At 37.5% G+C, this 19,653-nt stretch overlaps 1 protein-coding gene across 3 annotated transcripts; it reads right to left on the bottom strand.

The window, feature by feature from the left end:
• Nucleotides 1-1,685: 1,685 nt before the first annotated feature.
• On the bottom strand, nucleotides 1,686-18,854 carry SPRYD7 (SPRY domain containing 7). 3 transcript variants are annotated; one of them, XR_005832605.1, is made up of 6 exons: nucleotides 18,632-18,847; nucleotides 17,931-18,047; nucleotides 15,453-15,619; nucleotides 7,691-7,793; nucleotides 3,438-4,169; nucleotides 1,686-3,200 (listed from the first exon to the last, which is right to left on the bottom strand). XR_005832605.1 is itself a non-coding variant. In XM_040622654.1 (5 exons), the coding sequence occupies exons 1-5, from the start codon at nucleotides 18,735-18,737 to the stop codon at nucleotides 4,072-4,074; spliced, it is 591 nt and encodes a 196-aa protein (XP_040478588.1). In that variant the 5' UTR covers nucleotides 18,738-18,847; the 3' UTR covers nucleotides 1,686-4,071. The 3 variants fall into 3 exon arrangements, 2 of the variants coding, with proteins under 2 accessions (XP_040478588.1, XP_040478600.1); XM_040622654.1 differs by having other exon boundaries at nucleotides 1,686-4,169; XM_040622666.1 differs by lacking the exons at nucleotides 3,438-4,169; nucleotides 7,691-7,793 and having other exon boundaries at nucleotides 15,456-15,619; nucleotides 18,632-18,854.
• Nucleotides 18,855-19,653: the final 799 nt, after the last annotated feature.

Raw genomic sequence — 19,653 nt, 5'->3', positions numbered from 1 at the left:
ATCAGCTAATAATTTACCAGATAAATTCCACAGTAAGAGATAATTCCCTGTAGTCTTATTTCCAAAATGTATTTCTAGACTCGTGTTTTTTTTTTAAATGGTTCATATTAAACATAGAAATGTTTAACAACTTTTCCCCCCCCATTTATCAATGTATCTTGCGTATTCTAGAGCCAAACTTATGAACTGCAATTAGCAGAGCTCTTTGAGGGCAGGGACTATCTTATCTAAATATTTATGGAACACAACGCATAGATGATCCAATTGTTAAATGACTACATGGTAATGATTCCTATGTAACTACAGATTACACATTTCTTCCAATACTGGGACAATTTTTCCTTTAAATTTCTATAGAACTCTTGGATGGTATGTGATTTCATTTATATTGCTAATAATATTTGGCATTATTCTGTGTTATACCCACCATTTCAATAATTTTGTCCCAGTTATTTTAAAAGAGCAAGTTGAAGGGGAATTGCCTTATTCAGCACATGGAAGAACGACAGTTAATTGATTCTACTATTATGTTTCCACTCATTCACATGAACAGCCCAATTAGCTCCCAACAGTATTTCCCTGCCAGGTTGCATAATTAATGCAAATTAATATAAGTGGTAGTTGATTATATTCCATTTACGAGTACTATATTTGGTTGTATCTGTGTACAGGGAAATTCTAGTTTTGATTAGAGATTCCTTCTCATGATCCTATCTAGTGTTTTTGCATTATCTAAAAGTTGATTTAATGTATTTTACCAAAACTTGTCCAAGATCTCACTTGCATTTCCAGCTATGCTTTCACTGTCCATAACTACTTATATTAGAAAATAAACATACAGTTAAAGATCTGAGCAACAAAATCACGCATATGTCTGTTTTTGTTAATGATTTAGAAAAGCCCTAATTCAAATTATGTATTATACCATTCCAAAGTTAATTTATAATAGTCTGTAATCCAAGTTTAAAATATGTTCATATTATCTTAACAAATGAGCCAAAGGCAATTAAAAGCCAAGTTTGCTTTTTCTGGCTTTTTTTTTTTTTTTTTTAAGATTTTGAGAGAGAGAGAGAGCGAGGGAGAGCACAAGCAGGGAGGAGAGGAACAAGCAGACTCCCTGCCGAGCAAGGAGCACAATGTGGAGCTTAATCCTAGGACCCTGAGATCATGACCTGAGCCAAAGGCAGATGCTTAACCAACTAAGCCACCCAGGCACCCCTTTTTTCTGGCTTTTAATATGTATACTGATCAAAAGATTTTCATTGTTTCACATATCTAACATTACAAATCATTTGCAATATTTAAATCATTGAAATAACATGGATAATAAATTTTCAGTGTAACTATGGAAAATTGCACTAGTATGAACAGATGGATTTTTGCAATATACAGAATTAAGATATTGGATATCATCTCTTCGGCCAGGAACAAATGCATGTCTTCGTGTGTCTTATGTCCCATCTAGGCCTATATTTAGCTATCATTAAATATTTAAGCTATACTGTACTAATGTTCTTCATGATGGCTTCATGAAAGGCTTAATTTTTATATTTCTCCTAGCTCAATGTAATGTTTTTTAAGTTTACGTATTTAATCTCTACACCCAATGTGGGGCTCGAACTCACAACCCTGAGATCAAGAGTCCCATACTCTTCTGACTGAGCCAGCCAGGCGCCCCATCAATGTAATTTTTTTAAGACTTTATTTTTTTGAATAGTTTAGATTTACAGAAAAATTGAGTAGTACAGAATTTCCACATATTTCCTCTCCCAGTTTCTCCCATTAACATCTTACAGTAGGATACATTTGTTACAATAAATGAATATTGATACTTATTATTAAAATCCATAGTTTATTCATATTTCCTTAGTTTTTACCTAACCTTTTTTCTCTTCCTGGATCCCACATTATATTTTCTTGTTATGTCCCCTTGGGCTCAGTTCCTCTTGGGTTTGACAGTTTCTCTTTCTTTTTTTGATGACCTTGACAGTTTGGAGGAGTACTGTTCAAGTATTTTATAGGATGCCCCTCTAATGGAACTTGTGGATGTCTTCCTTAAGATTAGACTGAGGTTATAGGTTTAGGGAGGTTATTTTCCTAAGAGAACTTAGATACCTTCAGATTAAAAACATATTTAGACTTCATGAAACTGTTGCCATGGACATGGCACAACTCATGTATCATTTTTAGTATTGTGCCTATTCCATATGACTAGAGGAGAAAAGATAGTCTTGAGTAAAGAATAGGATGACTAAAAAAAGGTTGGTTTTAAAAAAAATAACGAAGAGGTAGATAACATTTTATAAAGACAGCAAACAGTAGTCATTTCAATTCGCTTTCCAAAGTAAGCATGTTCTTTACGAATTAAGATTCAGAAAGTCAGACAAAAATGCATAAATAATATAGTTAGTTCAATTCTGTATCTGCAGAGGTAAATTTGGGTTTTACGTAAATAAATTTACTCAAGTATATTTATGTTTTCAAAGCACGTTGTCACATTTTTATCTACCAATTAAACAATAAACACTGCAGGATTCTCTTGCCTATGGGACAAAAATAGTCTTAAATCCTTAGAAAATTTATAGTAGGCAATCATTCTCTCCTGAACAGTGGTTCTCAAACTTTAGCGTGTATTAGAATCACCTGAAAGGCTTGTTCAAACACAGATTCCTGGGTGCTATCCCCAATGGTTTCTGATTCAGTGGGTCTGGGGCAGGGCCTAAGAATATGCATTTCTAACAAGTTCTAGAGGCTGCTGGTTTGAGGACACTATGAAAACCACTGCTGAAGAGTCAATAAGGAAGCTACATTTATTAAGTGCCTATGGTGAGTCAGGTGTTTTACATATATTACCTTATTTAACTATTTATAGAATCTTATCAAGTAAATATGAGTATCCCTTTTATAAATGGGGAACCTGAGCTCAGGAAAGCTAAGGAACTCAGCCGAGGAGGTAATGGGATAAGAAGGCAAAATTACAATTCAGATTTCTGATTCTAAAGCCCATTGTTTTCTAGTACAACACACTGCTCCTTGTTGACAAAGGAGAGAAACGTGCATATCCTTGGCTCACTAGAAAAGGAGACTGTACCAGAGTGTGTACAGTGGTTAGTTCAGGTTAGTAGGGTCTTGAAGGAATCTTTACTGAAGACTTGGCAGAGGCTCAGGGTCATGGAGAGGATTCGCTTATCTCTGAACTTCTGAAATAATCAAGAATGAAGTGAATTTAATGTAAAATTAACCAAACAGGAAGAACGTGTATTTAATATAGTACTAAATATCCCTTAATTACTATTATTTTATTATTCCTTACAGAAAAACACACATTTAAATAAAAGTTCTTAAAAGACTAATCTCATTTACATTTAAGGTTAAAGCATCATACTATTCTAAATGTCTGCCAGTGTATACTACATCACCAATCAACCACTACTTACTCTGCTATTGAAGTAACAGCATGATGGTCTTCAACAAAACGCTCTGACAGTTACTAAAACATTTACCTCCTTTCACAAAGCAAATTAAAACCAGTGACATACAAAGTAAGCAATTTAAAGTTTAAGAAAAGTGGTACATTTTACAGTAAATAAATCACCAAAAAAGAAGTTGCCAATAATATATTTTCTATCACTTTGTTATACTCTATATAAAAAAGAACACTCAGACACAAATTAGACTGCAGACTTAAAACAGTTAATGAGGTCTAAATTTCAGAATGAGAAAAACCCACCCAACTCTGCATGTCTAATATAAAAACAAATATTTTATGTAAGAAAGATTCCCCTTTAAATATCTATATACATATTTCCACTTAATACTGTTAATCAAACCCATAGTTATATTTATTTAAATAAGAATTAAATAAACTGCCCCAAATGCTGATTTCATCTCACAAAACAGAAGTATTTTAAATCACAACTTCCAGATGGTATCTTGAATACACTGGTTCCTTAAACAACATTAACAAGCATATTTTTAAGAATATATTTTCATCTACAGGTCAGGTAAAGCTTTATTAAATGGTAAACACTTTTAAAAGTGCAGAAACACAAGTTTCAAAAACAAATACATTCAGAAGATCTGCTGTTCAAATAATATTTTTTCAAAACCAGGTGGAGGAGTATGATAAAATTCACTGAACTGGCAATCCAAAATTGCACTGTCATCAACTAAAGACAGAAAAAGAAAGAAATAAGTTAGAAGCTAACACTTTAATTCACAAGAATGCATAATTATAAAATAGACTTTTCATAATACCATATTATTAGCAGGCAAAAAGAATAAATACATCTGCTGCCCAGGTTACAAAACATAATCCTATTGGATAAAAATAACCACAATAAAAAATAAAATTAAAAACACTGAAAGGAAATACATCAAAATATTACTAAAATTAGACAGTGTGAATATGAGTACTTTTAATTTTTTCCTTATTTGCCTACCTATATTTTCTCAATTTTATACATTAAGATGTGTTACTTTTTAAAAATTATTCTGAAAAAATTATAGATTCAAAAACGATTGCAAAAATAAAAGAGTTCTCCGTACTCTTCACCCAGCTTCCCCTAGTGGTAACATCTTACATAACCACAGTACCATATCCAAATCAGAAAACTGACATCGATAAACTACTATTACCTAGACTATAGGCCTTACTCAGCTTCTACATCTTTTTACCAGCATTTATCAAAGACAAATAAATGCACATATCCAAACAAAGACTTATACATGAATTTCCACAGCAGCTTTATTTATAATGGCCCCAAACTGGAAACAACTTAAATATCCATTAACAGGCAAAGGGACAAACAAGTTATGATATAAGCACACAATGAACTACATATACTACTTAGCAATAAAAATGAATGAATTACTGATACATTCTACAACATGGTTCAATCTTAAAATAATTACACTGAGAGAAGTCACACAGAAAAAAACACAAATTTTATGATTCAGATAATGTATACTGACAGAGAGCAGATCAGTGGTTGTTTGGTTGGGGCTGGGGTGGGGAGAGGTGAGCAGGAAGGATTATAAGGGAACAGGAGGAAATTTTAGGGGTGATGAATATGTTCATTATGTTGACTCTGGTAATGACATGAGTGTTTACTTCATAGCTACTTCTTAAAACTGCACAAATATATTTAATGCATATCACTAAATATTTTGTATGTCATATTAAATGCAAAAAAGTTAAGTACTGGATTTGACATTCATGAAGCCACTAGACATTTTAGCAAGGGTGGTTTCAGTGAAGTGGTGGTAAAGGCAGTCAGACAGGGTTGAAGCACAACCGAATGATACAGTAAGCAGTGCAGGCTGTTAGTAATGCAGCCAGATAAAGAAGGGTAAACACAGGGCTAGTGAAGCCTATGAGTTTAGGAAGGGTTTTTTGGGGGGATAAGGATGATTCAGAATGTTTACAGGCACTGAAAAGAGAGGTTCCTTACATGAGATATGAGTGAAATAACTGACAAAGTAAAGTCCCGGAGTTCGGGAGTTTGAAATCTAGACTACACAGTGCTTTTTTGTTTTGTTTTGTTTTTTTTAACATGAAGGATAGTACTTCATCTAAGATGGGACAGAAAGAAGGCAAGATTGGATTTGATCTAGAAAAGCTTCAGGAGGGCAGGAGTGGGAAGGTGGAGTTCACTACTGACAGCCTGTTTCTTTATAAAGTAGAAGGTAAGGTCATCTGTGGAGAATGAGGATGAAATTCAAGAAGTATGGTGAAGGTCTGAAATGTGCAGAAATGTAAAAGAATTGCCACAAATGTTGAGAGCTTAGGCTGGAAGGCATAACTTTGTAATGACACTTTTCTTCAGTGTGATATGGCTTCTTCTCTCCATCGTTTGTGTGTAAGAACTGACAAAATGAACGACTGGATGGATCTAGGATTAGGGATGGGATGGAGGACAAAGGTAAAGGAATTGAAGTTTTATTTTTATTTATTTATTTATTTATTTGTAATCTCTACACCCAACATGGGGTTTGAACTCACCACCCTGATATCAAGAGTTGGATGCTCTACTATTTATTTATTTATTTATTTATTTATTTATTTATTTATAAGTAATCTCTACACCCAACATGGGGTTCGAACTCACCACCCTGATATCAAGAGTTGGATGCTCTACTAAGCCAGCCAGGCACCCCTTAAGCTTAATTTTTATCTCTGATACTATCAGACCATTAAAATACTTGGCTTACTTTACTGATTTATCAATGTCAATTTATGAAATATACTTTGTGTAATTTACTATCTATAACTTTACTACATTAAAAATTATACTAAATCCAAGAGACAATTTGGAATAAAATTGTTTACACCCATTTGTATAATTTGATATCTATTTCACTTCTCAGGCTTAATTATTTAGAATATCAAGCTACATTTCCATTTAAGTAGCTAAAGGAACTGCTTTACCCGATATGGCAAAGAAACTAACCAAAATCGAAACTTAAAAAAACTTTTATATGCAAAGACAGAGAAGGTAAAATCACTGAAAAGTAATTTTTGCGAGAAAAGACTAATGAAAACAACTAAAGAGTAAAGCATACGCTTTTGTTATTAACATATTATTAAATATTTACATTTGTTATTCATATACTTTTCTGACATCCCAGTCTATCATCACTACACTGTTACCTTTCTAGTAAGTTACTATAAAAATTAATAATCAGTTCCTATTATGGCTCAGATCTAAGAATTTAAAGAAAATAAACGAGAAAATATTTTTAGATCTACTAAAACCATAGGCAGAAAAGTCATGCACCTGTTGATTTAAAGTTGATAACATAAAAAATAAAGCAGAATAGAGGCATAAAGACACTGGGCTTATGTTTGTTATTTTTTATAAAGAGACACCTTATTTTTTAGAGATACATATGAAATAATTATGAATAAAATGACATAATGTCTGGCATTTGCTTCAAAATAATCCAAGGAGGGAAGCTGAAAATCAGAAGGAGTATTAGCATTAGGGGGCACATGAAACCCAACTGGCTCCAAGTTGATAATTGCAGCTGGGTGATGGGAACATGAGGGTTCATGGTATACCATTCTCCTTACTTCTATACATGTTTGAATTTTTCTATAATAGAAATTATAGTAATTAAATAGTATAGAGTCATCTCTTAAGTAACCCAATTCTTGGGAGGATGCACTTGTACAGAAATTATAGTACATACATACACATAACCATCAAAAGCAAAACAATTAATATCAAACTATTCTAAATCACAATTTCTCTCAGGAGAGTTTTAACACTTAGGTAATTTTATTAAGGTAACTAAAGCTTAATCTATATAAAATTCCCATCCCTGGTTCCAAAATATTCTTTACAATTACATTTCCTGGTTATCTATATCTCCCTAATAACTGGCAGAAAAAGCTTTGTAAATTCAGCAAAGTTCTTTGAAACGTTCTAGAACATAAGACTACATGATTAAAAAAGGAGTATGGTTATTATATATTTAAGTATAACTGTTGTATTCGGAAAAACATTTTTAATACACGGGGAATAAAAAACTTCCTTAGCCCTACAGAGTGGGATTCTGATTTCGTGAGTACATTTCATATAAAAGAGGTCCTTATTGTCCAGATTTTTGAGTGATAGAAAGTTAATGAAAATGTCAAGTAAAAGGTTACATATATATAATAATATTTAGAAATATTTTAGCTTACCATAAACAACTGGATACACTGTCCCTCGTATACCTGATGCTGGACAATGCATATTTTTTCCATTCAAATATACATTTAATTCTACATGGTCATATGTAATACCCTAGGAAGGAAAGAAAATATTAAAAAGTAGAAAAATAAGTGTTCCATAAAAAGCCTAAATAGTCAGAAAGCACCCACTGGGAAGCATGGAAAAAACTAATAATTAGTGTCATGATATCTTTCATTACGGGTTCACGATTTGGTAGAGTTCTGCTTGAACTGAGCTGAAAAAAAAAATTAGTGGTGATTATGTGGAGGAAAAGTCAGGTAAAGTCCAAGAGTTCACATTAGAGGTAAAACAAATGAGAACAGTTTGACGCTTAGCATTATATTCAGATAATGTGAATTTTATATTGTGAATATTAAGATGATGTAAGTACTGCCTGCCATGTACAGAGAGACCTTTATTTTCTTTTTTATTTTATTTTTTGAGAGAGAGAGAATGCGCCTGAGTGCACAGTAGTGGGGGGAGGAAGTGCTCGCTTCGGCAGCACATATACTAAAAAAAAAGTAGTGGGGGGAGGAAAGGGGGAGAGAGAGAGAGAGAGAGAACCAGACTCCCTGCTGAGCACAGAGTCCAATGCAGGGTTTGAGGCAGGGCTCGATCACACAACCCTGAGATCATGACCTGAGCTGAAACCAAGAGTCGGATGCTTAACCGACTGCACACCCAGGCACCCCCGGAGAGCCCTTTAAAAGTCATACAGAACACACTGCTCTCTCTCTGTAGAATTTGATCTTAAGGGGGGAAAACAAAGAGGTTTTCAGCATTAGGGTTTACCACCTGTCACTGTTCTTAAGTTGTCAACAAGTGTCTCTTTTTAGAACTTATTTCTGAAAAGAAATACATTTCCATCTCTTTACCTTGCTTTCAAATATGTCAAATGTATTACCAAGGTAAAGCTAGTGCTTATGATGGAATATAATTGGTATTTAGTATCAAGTTGAAAAATACAAAAATAGCTCACAAGAATAAAAAAAAAGTGGAATAAAAATAGATGAATCTGAATATCTGAACGTTACTGACGGTACAAAAGTCAAAACTAATAATAAATAGTTATTATTATTAAAATGCTGGAAAATACTTTGAAAGCCTGTATTATGTACCAAGCACTATTGTTAAGTACTTCATATTTAGTCCTCAGAACAAGATAGGTATTTATTATTATTACTATTATCCCCATTTTACAGATGAAGTAGCTAAAGCACAAAAAGATTAAATAATTTAGAGGCACCTGGGTGGCTCAGTTGGTTAAGCATCTGCCTTTGGCTCAGGTCATGATCCCAGGGTCCTGGAATCGAGTCCCGCATCAGGCTCCTGCTCACTGGGAAGTCTGCTTCTCCTTCTACCCCTTCCCCTGCTTGTGCTTGTGTTCTCTCTCAAAAATAAATAAATAAACAATCTTAAAAAAAAAAATTTATATAAGGTTACAGAACTAGGAAGTGGCAGAGCTGGGATTTAAACCCATGCAGTATGGCTTGAGAATACTAACTCTACTTGTCATGCCATACTACCTCTCTTTAAAACTTTATACTATAGTTACTAACTGCTGGCAGAAAGAGAGCTTTTCTTTGAAGAATTAAGAATGGATAGGAGAGATCTTTTTTTTTTTTTTTAAAGATTTTTTATTTATTTATTCGACAGAGATAGAGACAGCCAGCGAGAGAGGGAACACAAGCAGGGGGAGTGGGAGAGGAAGAAGCAGGCTCATAGCGGAGGAGCCTGATGTGGGGCTCGATCCCATACTGCCGGGATCACGCCCTGAGCCGAAGGCAGACGCTTAACCGCTGTGCCACCCAGGCGCCCCAGGAGAGATCTTTCAATACCAAAATCATCACAGACCAAGAAGACCACCACTCCAAGGATTTTTGACTGTGGATATATTTTATCAACTTAAAAAATTTTTAGAGGTAGAAAAAGATCTTACAGATGATCTAGTCTTAACTCCTTCACTCTCTCCTTAAAATAACAAAGGCCCAAATGAGTCACTGGGGTAAGTGCTATAAAAGATTCTCCTGGGGCATCTGAGTGGCTCAGGTGGTTAAGCCTCTTGGTTTCAGCTCAGGTCATGATCTCATGAGTCCTGGGATCAAGTTCTGCACTAAGCAGAGAGTCTGCTTTAAGATGTTCTCCCTCTGCCCCTCCCCCCACACTCGTGCATGCTCTCTAGCTAAAATAAATAAATAAATCTTTTAAAAAAATCTCCTCAAATCTTAGCAAAGCCAGGGTTAAATAGTAATTTGTTAATAGTTAAAAAATACTGACAGAGATTGTTTCTGTTCCATTTAAGTTGATGTATTTAAATATAATAACAAAGCTAACTGATGGCTGGAATTAGTTTTTGTAATGAAGAAGACACTTCTCCTTTAAAAAACAAAAACAAAATTACATAAAAACAACGTGTCCTCTCTTTATAGAAACACCTTACAGGGTATCTAGCAGTTCCGAGCAGTGGTTTGTAATTCAGGCGCCCTTCACCACCTGGTGGCAGCCTAACCTACTGCAAGCAAACAAATTTTAAAAGCCAAACCTGCAGCATCAGGGCAAAATCCCAACACTAAGAACCCCCAACTCCTATTAGCAAAGTTCAGTTCAAGTATTTCTAAATTAATCTGTCCTTTTATATGATCCAGAAACTAGGTTTCATTCCACCATAATGATACCAAAATATCTGACATGTTCAAGGCATTTATCAATAATTGTTTGCATGTTCAGTGAACAGACTCTGTAATTAAGCTGCCTGTATTATAATCCAGGATCCCTCCATAAAAGAAGTTACCTAACTTCTCCTAATCTATGAAATGGTAATAATAATACTATCTATTTTATAGAGTCATTATGAGGATTAAATAATTTAATCCCTGCCAGGCATTTAAAACAGTGCCTGGCCCATAACAAATGCTAGAGAAGTGTTTGCTATTACTATTATTATTATGTAGAATGTTTACTTCTCTGAAAATTAAACTGAAAAATGCAATTTTAGACTATAATTTCCACTTTTCAAAACTATATATAAAAGGAAAAAAATAAGTATAAGCCACGTATGCCTTCCTGGTGCTGTAGTAGGCCCTGTGGATACTGTAGGATTATTGTATAAATATAATGATTTGGTCAGATGTTGAAAGCTTAGTTTTCTTGGTTTCTCTTTAGGAAATGGTATATGAATGAAATTCTGCACATATGAGAATGTTTTCCCTGTCTTAAATCCATTCTACTTTTCCTGTCACTGTCAGCAATTTGGTGAAATTTGTTCTCAAATGTTTGAACTAGGAATATAAAGGTAATATGGTAGGGTAATGTTTTACTTTTCTTGATTCTGCACATATTTCACCTTTTTCAAAGTCCTCCTTTTATCAGAATGGGTATGAAAACTCAAAGTTTAATTTAATAAAGCTGACAGACTAAAAATGACATTCTTAAATCTGTCATCAATTTGTGGTATCAGTTATCTCAATGAATGAGATAGGAAGGCAAGAATAACACACAGTAGAAGTTCAACATATCACCAAAGAAAAACATTTGTTACTGATTATCCTTGCTTATGTTTGAATTTCATCTTAGTGTAAACAGGTTGATAGCATCGACTTGACTTCAAGATTCTCTTTCAAGAAATATCCATTTGAATTAGGGTGTTCCATATTATGGACATCTGGCAATGATCTACAAATACAAAACCAACTATTCAAAAAGAACAGGGAAAAGCAAATTTTAAAAATGGTTTATGCCTTTTGTCTCCTAAAACACTTTTGCCCCCCTAAAACTCCTTCAAGAATTTACCTATTTAAAAACTAGGGGAGCATGGGCGGTTCAGTCGGTTAAGCATCCGACTCTTGATTTTGGCTTAGGTCATGATCTCAGGGTTGTGACATCAAGCCCCATGTCAGACTCCATGCTAGGTGTGGAGCCTGCTTTAGTCTCTCTCTTCCTTTCCCTCTGCCTCTCTCTCTCTCCCTCTCTAAAAAACAAAACAAAACAACAACAAAACTAAATGTTCTTCATATTTTTTAAATTGCAGAAAAGATCAGGGGCACCCGGGTAGCTCAGCTGGTTAAGTATCTTTTTTTTTTTAAGTGTCAGACTCTTGATTTTTGGCTCAGGTCGTGATGTCAGGGTCATGGACTGAGCCCTACGTCAGGTACTGCGCTCAGTGGGGGGTCTGCTTGAGAGTCTCTCTCTCTCTCTCCCTCTGCCCCTCTCTCTAAATAAATAAACCACCACTCTCTCTCTAAAATAAATAAATCTTTAAGAAAAATGAAGATCAGACCACAGTTAATCTTAATTTCCACATCTGTCTTCCTTTTCACCAAAATACTATATCTTTCTTCAATTCAGTAACCTGAATTTATCCTGTCTGTGTCATCTTATTATTAGAAACTTTCCCTCATTATGTAGATTCCTTTCAACTTGGTACCAGAGCCAGGAACACAAGGTTCTATGTATAAGGACATCTTTGCTGAAGGAGATCCTAGGACTCTGTTCTCAGTCAATAGCTAATAGCCTGAACCCAGTGTATAAGGTTCTTGGATAATGGCATTTAAGAAGTAACTGGGAAAGCAGAAAGGGTTCTTTGGATTACATTTTCAACAGGGTGGCTTTGGTAAAGACTTAAATATATTAGTTGGGAATAAAAATAGAGAAGTCCTAATATATATAGTTCTTTCTATCCCTTGCTTTCCAAAAAAACTTTTCTCTAATCAAGCCTTAGGATTTTGAGTCCAGTTCTTTGAAGAGTTCTCAAAGTGAAGATTAAATTTAATGAGGACCAACACTCCCAATAAAATGCTGTAATTCTTTAAGTTCATAACAAATTAAATACAGGCATATCTTGTTTTATTGCACTTCACAGATACTGCGTTTTTTATAAACTGAAGGCAACCATGTGTTGAGCAAGTCTATCAGTGCTATTCTTCCAATAGTGTCTGGTCACTTCAAGTCTCTGGGTCACATTTTGGTAGTTTTTGCAGTATTTCAAACTTTTTCATTATTTTATTTGTTAAGATGATCTGTGTTCAGTGATCTTTGATGTTACTATTGCAATTATTTTGGGGTGACAAACCATGCCCACATAAGACCATTAATTTGATCAATAAATATGTGGTTTTAACTGCTCCACTGACTGGGTGTTCCCCTGTCTCTCCCCCTCTCCTCTGGCCTCCTTATTCCCTTAGACACAATAATGAAATTGGGCCAATTAATAACCCTACAATGGCCTCTAAGTGTTCAAGTGAAAGGAAGTCACATGCCTCTCACTTTAAATCAAAAGTCAGAAATGATTAAGCTCAGGGAGGAAGGCTTGTAGAAAGCCAAGATAGGACAAAAGCCAGGCCTCTTGCACCAAACAATTAGCTGAGTTGTGAATACAAAGGAAAACTTCTTGAAGAAAATTAAAAATGTTACTCCGGTGAACACACAAATAATAAGAAAGCAAAACAGACTTATTGCTGACAGAGAGAAATTTTGGTGGTCTGCTTAGAAGATCAAATCGGCCATAATATTCCCTTAACCCAAGGCCTAATCCAGAACAAGGCCCTAATTCTCTTCAATTCTATGAAGGCTGGGAGAGGTGAGGAAGCTGCAGAGGAAAAGTAGGAAACTAGCAGAAGTCGGTTCATGCAGTTTAAGGAAAGAGGCCATTTCTACAACACAAAAGTGCAAGGCAAAGCAGCAAGTGCTAACGCAGATGCAGGCAGCAAGTTCTCCAGAAGATCCAGCCAAAGTGAAGGTGGCTACACTGAACAACAGATTTTCAGTGTAGATGAAACAGTCTTATACTGGAAGAAGATGCCATCTAGGATTTTTCAGAACTAGACAGGAGAAATCAATGCCTGGCTTCAAAACTTCAAAGGACGGGCTGATTCTCTTGTTAGGGGCTATAGAGCTGGTGACTTTAAGTTGAAGCCAATGCTCACTGACCATTCCAAAAATCCTAGGCTCCTTAAGAATGAAGTTAAATCTACTCTGTGCTCTATAAATGGAACAATAAAGCCTAGATAACAGCACATCTGTTTACAACATGGTTTACTGAATATTTTAAGCCCACAGTTGAGACCTACTGCTCCAAAAAAAAAAAAAAAACAAAACTCCTTTCAAAATATCACTGCTCACTGACAATGCATCTGTTCACCCAAAAGCTCTGATGGAGATATACAACGAGATTAAAGCTGTTTTCATGCCTGCTAACACAGCATCCGTTCTGTAGCCCATGGATCAAGGAGTAATTTCAACTTTCAAGTCTTATTATTACTTAAGAAATACATTTCATAAGGCTACAGCTGCCATAGATAGTGATTCTTTTGAAGGGTCTTGGCAAAGTAAATTGAAAACCTTCTGAAAAGGATTCACCAGTCTAGATGCCCTTAAGAACATTCGTGATTCAGGGCACCTGGGTGGCTCAGTCGGTTAAGCACCCAACTCTTGGTCTCAGCTCAGGTCTTGATCTCAGGGTTGTGAGATCGAGCCCCGTGTTGGGCTCCATGCTGCGCGTGAAGCCAACTTAAAAAAAAAAAGAACATGCATGATTCATGGGAAGAAGTCAAAATATCAACATTAACAGGAGTTGGGCAGAAATTGATTTCAACCCTCATGAAAGATTTTGAGGGTTTCAAGACTTCAGTAGAGGAAGTAATAGCAGATGTGGTGGAAGCAGCAAGAGAGCTAGAATTAGAAGTGGTGCCTGAAGATGGGACTGAATTGTTACAATCTCATGATAAAACTTCAATGGATGAAGAGTTGCTTCTTGTGGATGAGCAAAGAAAGTGGTTTCTTGAGATGGAATCTACTCCTGGTGAAGATGCTGTAAAGACTGTTGAATGACAACAAGGATTTAAAATATTATATAAACTTAGTTGATGAGGCAGCAGCGGGGTTTGACAAATTGACTCGAATTCTGAAACAAGTTCTACTTTGGGTAAAATGCTATCAAACAGCATCACATGCCATAGAGAAATTGTTAATGAAAAGAAGGGTCAATCTTTGCAGCAAAATGCACTGTGTTCTTCTAAGAAATTGTGACGGCCACTCTAACCTTCAGCAACCACCATCCTGCTTAGTCAGGAGCCATCAACATCGAGGCAAGACCCTCCACGAGCAAAAAGATTATTACTCACTAAAAGTTCAGATGATGGTTAGCATTGCTTAGCAATAAAATATTTTTAAATTAAGGTACATCCATTTTTTTAAACATAATGCTACTGCACACTTAAAAGACTACAGTGTAGTGTAAACATATATACTCACTGGGAAACCAAAAACCTCATTTGCCTTGCTTTATTGCAATATTTGCTTTATTGCAGTGGTCTGGAACCAAACCCACAGTATGTCCAAGGTATGCCTGCAATAAATGTCAACATTTTCTCTAAGAGATCTCTAGTTGCAAAAATACCTAGTATTTTCTAATATGAATGTCAGCAAACTTTTTAAAATTGTGGGCCAAGATTTCTCTGATGTGAGAGAAGCAGGAGATGTTGATAAGCAGCCAACCGGTCATTCTTTCTCCTGAATGGAAATAAGAGCTCACGCAGATTTTCCTGGCCAGCGACAGCTCTAGAAAGGAGAGCAGTTTGGTAAGGCAGCGGTATCTACACCAAGTGCTCTCTCTGGAATATATACCACCTCATTAGATCCAATTCCAGTGCTTTGGAATTCAAACCACAAATTCCCACTAAAAGCAGTTCAACTTTAATAATTTACAGTGGAAAACAGTTCCACAAGAAAACTTACCACCACATCTCCCTCCTGTGGAAGACTGTTTGCTGGCAGCCTATTTTTTTCCTCGTTGTTGTGGTATAGGGCTCCATCATTCCTCATCACCAGACTGTGCACATCTCGGCCAAGAGGAATCTGATTCAAGTTAACTTTCTGAGTTGCAACGCCAATACCCCATATTCCTAAAAAATAATAGTTTAAATGCCCCCAAAATCTGAAGAACACAAATATGAAAGAAGGGGTTGTTTCTCAGAGTGTAAGTTTTTAAAAGAAGTGGTGTACTATCACTAAACTTTTTCTATTAATTTTTAAAAAAAACAAATCTTTTAAAAGTAGTATGCAAACTACCCTACGTTCTCTACAGACAGAGTACAACATAGGCGATAAGAATGGGTCCTGAAGCTGTACAGCCTAGGTTAAACCTTTGGCTTAGCTAGGTCATCGGGGCAAGGTATTTAACCTGTCTCTGCTTCCTCACCTGTGAACCTGGGATTCTAACAATACTTCCTTCAAAGGGTTATTAAAAGATATAGCAAGGTAACCAAGTAAATACTTGGAACAGTGTGAGTATTCCCCCCAAAATCGGTTAAGAAAAGCAGAGTGTTTTTTAAAAGATGTTAGCTATTATCATCACTATTCTCTAAAAGACATTTTGAAAGCTACACAATTAATTTAAATGGCCTAGGGTTCTAGTCAAGCACTACCTCAGAGAAGTGGGAAATTAGTCTTTAGTTTTTGCATCTATAATGTGTGACAAATAACACAGACCTGGTCAATACCGCGAAGAGGAGAAAATTAATGATGAAGTATAAAATGATTTTCTTACCCGTACCTTAAATCAGTGAGTTTAAAACCTTTTGGTCTAAGCTGATTTTAAGCAAGCAGGTCTCCTCTTAACCAGCCAAACAGAATACCTAGAGCTCTGGATTTTGTTTCAAACTGTTCCTTCTCAGTTTTTATCAAAATCAGTTAGGAGAAAATCTATAAATGGAAGAAGGTTTGAAGATCATTGCCAATCAATTTTTCTGAACTGAGCAGAACTGTCAAAATGTTGCATGTCTGGATATTACTGTCTGGGCTTCCTAAATAATCTTACTATATAATTTATCCTCCAGAGTGGGACAATTTTAAGAGTGACAGAAGGTGATAATACTAATTTCATGGGACAACAGTTCTAGACAGGGTTATAGAGTCTTCTTACTCCTAAAGAACTGTGCATGCTGTGATACACTTTGGCATAACTGCCTCAGGCTTTCATAGAGAGATTAATTTACAAACTCCAACAATGTATTTATTCTAGAGATGTCAGTGAGGATGCCATCCTTTATGGAAAATCCACATAAAAATTTGTACTGGATTTGAGGCTCAAGAAAATATTTGCTTCTCTTGAGAAAAGGTAGATTGTACTTGAGAAGATTTTAGTAACGAGAGACATTTTGCAGCTGACTTATAAAAGAATGAAATGGAGGACAGTTTCATATTTATTTCATATACTTAAGAAAATCAGTATTTTAAATTAACTTAGAAAACAAGCCCCAGGGGGCGCCTGGGTGGCACAGCGGTTAAGCGTCTGCCTTCGGCTCAGGGCGTGATCCCGGCGTTATGGGATCGAGCCCCACATCAGGCTCCTTCGCTATGAGCCTGCTTCTTCCTCTCCCACTCCCCCTGCTTGTGTTCCCTCCCTTGCTGGCTGTCTCTATCTCTGTCAAATAAATAAATAAAATCTTTAAAAAAAAAAAAGAAAAAGAAAAAGAAAACAAGCCCCAGAAGGATGTTTTACATCATTCAAGCTTGTCGAGTAAGAGTATGATTCATTCACTACCCTTTAGTTTTCCTATTCTACGCCTATACTTATATTACTCATGCTATATTTCACTATGTTTTTTTATAACAAAACTTTAAAAAATACATTTCCCCACATTCAATATAGCTACAAGTTAACTAATTGCTATTTAATACTCAAGCAGAACTGTCGTATGATTCAAAAAACTCCATAAATTTTTTAATGAAAAATACAGACATGAGAATTCTAAATCTGCTAATTGCTTCAGAAGATAATGAATCTAGGTATTTTAACAAGAATTATGAGAAAAAATTCAGGATCATATGATTGATTTTATCCCAAGATAAAATAGCAAGAATCTACACCTTTAATGCCTGGCCAAATGAAATGGACCATCCCGCACCCATTCATCCATTCATAATGCTAGTGCCTTACACTGATCCAGTGTAAAACACACTCCTAAGTATAACTGAGGCAGAGCAGGAAAGGCAGTTCCTGTAATCCCACTTTATAGATAACAAAACTGAACCTAAAATAATTCAATAACTAAATTAACTACTTTAACCAGGATCACAAAAGAGGTGGGAAAAAAAGTTCTTCCGAATAAGTCTGGTGCTTTTTTATTGCCTCGTTAATCTTTTCCATATATCGAAAATTGCTCTTAATATTTAGAGTTAGTACTTTTAATAGTAAAGGACCATTATACCAACCTGTGGACTGGATTTTGAATTCAAAGTAGCTTTTGTTTTGATGTAAAGGGGCACTGGCTAAACAACCTCCTGTTCCACATATTCTTCTTCCATTTTTTACAATGACAACATCTGTTCCTAAATAAAAAATGCAGAGACCATGTAAAGTTTTTTATTTTCTTATTCAACAATCAAGGTTAATGTTTCACTTCTCTCAGTCAAAAAAACTGCGATGCTATATTTACTTTGAAATATAGAAATGCTGATACATTAAAAACAATTTTTATTTCACTATTTTTTTCCCCTGAGAATGTTTACACTTAATATTCATTTGTGGCCAGAAATCTTGTTGAGAGACGCAATTTAGTAGTAACTCTGTAGGAGGAGCACCAGAGGCGCTCCCCTCGCCTGGGGGAGGCTGACGCGTCTCGGGAGATTCCCGTGAAAATGGGTAGGCAGGTCCACACAGCCAGCTCCCCATGACAGGAGCGGACAGGGCTGCGTAGCCTTGAACACAGAACAGAGCCCAGGTGGAGTCGGCCCGCGTCTGGAAGAGATCCGCGAGACGAAACCGGGTCGAGGGCAGCAACTGGGAGCGAAGAGCGGGGGGCGGCGCCCGGAGGGGCAGGGCCGCGTGCGGTCCTCCAGACCCCACACTGCCCCCGACCCGCCGCGCCACACCCGGCGTGGGCCGTTGGGTCTGAGGAAGGGAGGGCCCTTACCCATGTGCTGCGTGTCCAGCTGCACGGCCGGCATCTCCTTCAGAGGGATGTGTCCCGTTCCGCCGTCCCTGCAGCACCGCAGGCAGCAGAACACCGAGGCTGCCATGGTGCCAGGACCACCGTCTCCGCCACGGTCACCGGCCGCCCGCCGCCCCTAGACCGCGGCGACACCGCCTCCACGCCTCCGCTCCGCCTCCCGCCCCCGCCCAAGCGCCGGAGTCCGTGTGGAGCGCGCAGACCGATACAGCGACGCTCCTCGCCGGGAGGGCGCAGCGCAGGCAGAGGCGTAGCCGGCCCGGGACTGAAGATGCAGCGGCTGCGCGCGCGGGGAGGGGCGGGGCCTAGAAGGAGGGCGTGGCTAGAGGCGGAGCGGGGGCAGAGGGCGTGAGGTGAGGGTGTGAGGTGCGGGTGGGCGTTGGGTGGCGTGACCCTGTGCGCAGATCCTTTTTTGCCTTGGCCGGGATTCACTTTGAGTCCTGACGTTGAACAGCTTGCGGGGAGTCGGCGCTCTCCGGCCACTCAGTAGTCGTTGAATGCTGAGTTTTAAAAACTGTTCCCCCCCAACTTTGACATTACCTTTAGGGATGAGTTAACAAAAGCAAGTCAGGCTGGGGGAGTGAGAGCTGATAAAGGACCCCGAGGTTTTCCACACACACTCCGCCCCACCACCACCGCTTGCCCGGGGCTGAGAGAACTTGGCCTCCGCCGAGAGCCTTTGCCCCCTACGGCGGCTGGTTTCTGAAGAATTTCCTCAAATTCTAAATATTCGCACAGGCCCCAGGAGTAACGGCTGTCAGTGATTTCACCGTGAACGCGCACCCGGGGTTCTAAGTTGGGTCTGGTTCATTGTAGGTGCAGAGATGCGCGTTCCGTGGCCCTCGGGGCCGCGCGGTTGGGGGCGCGCAGGCGGCCATCCCGGGAGCCTCCCGCTGGGGCGGGGCGGGAGGGCGAGGCTTGACCCGCCTCTGCCAAGCTCACCCTCCTCGTGGACTGGGGGTTTCGAGGAGTGTGAAGGGAACTGC

Source organism: Ursus maritimus, unplaced genomic scaffold (assembly GCF_017311325.1).
Source record: "Ursus maritimus isolate PB19 unplaced genomic scaffold, ASM1731132v1 scaffold_10, whole genome shotgun sequence".
In the NCBI taxonomy this organism is placed as follows: Eukaryota; Metazoa; Chordata; class Mammalia; order Carnivora; family Ursidae; genus Ursus; species Ursus maritimus.
The sequence above is the reverse complement of the archived record's forward strand: the minus strand, read 5'-3'. Positions and strand labels throughout refer to the sequence as shown.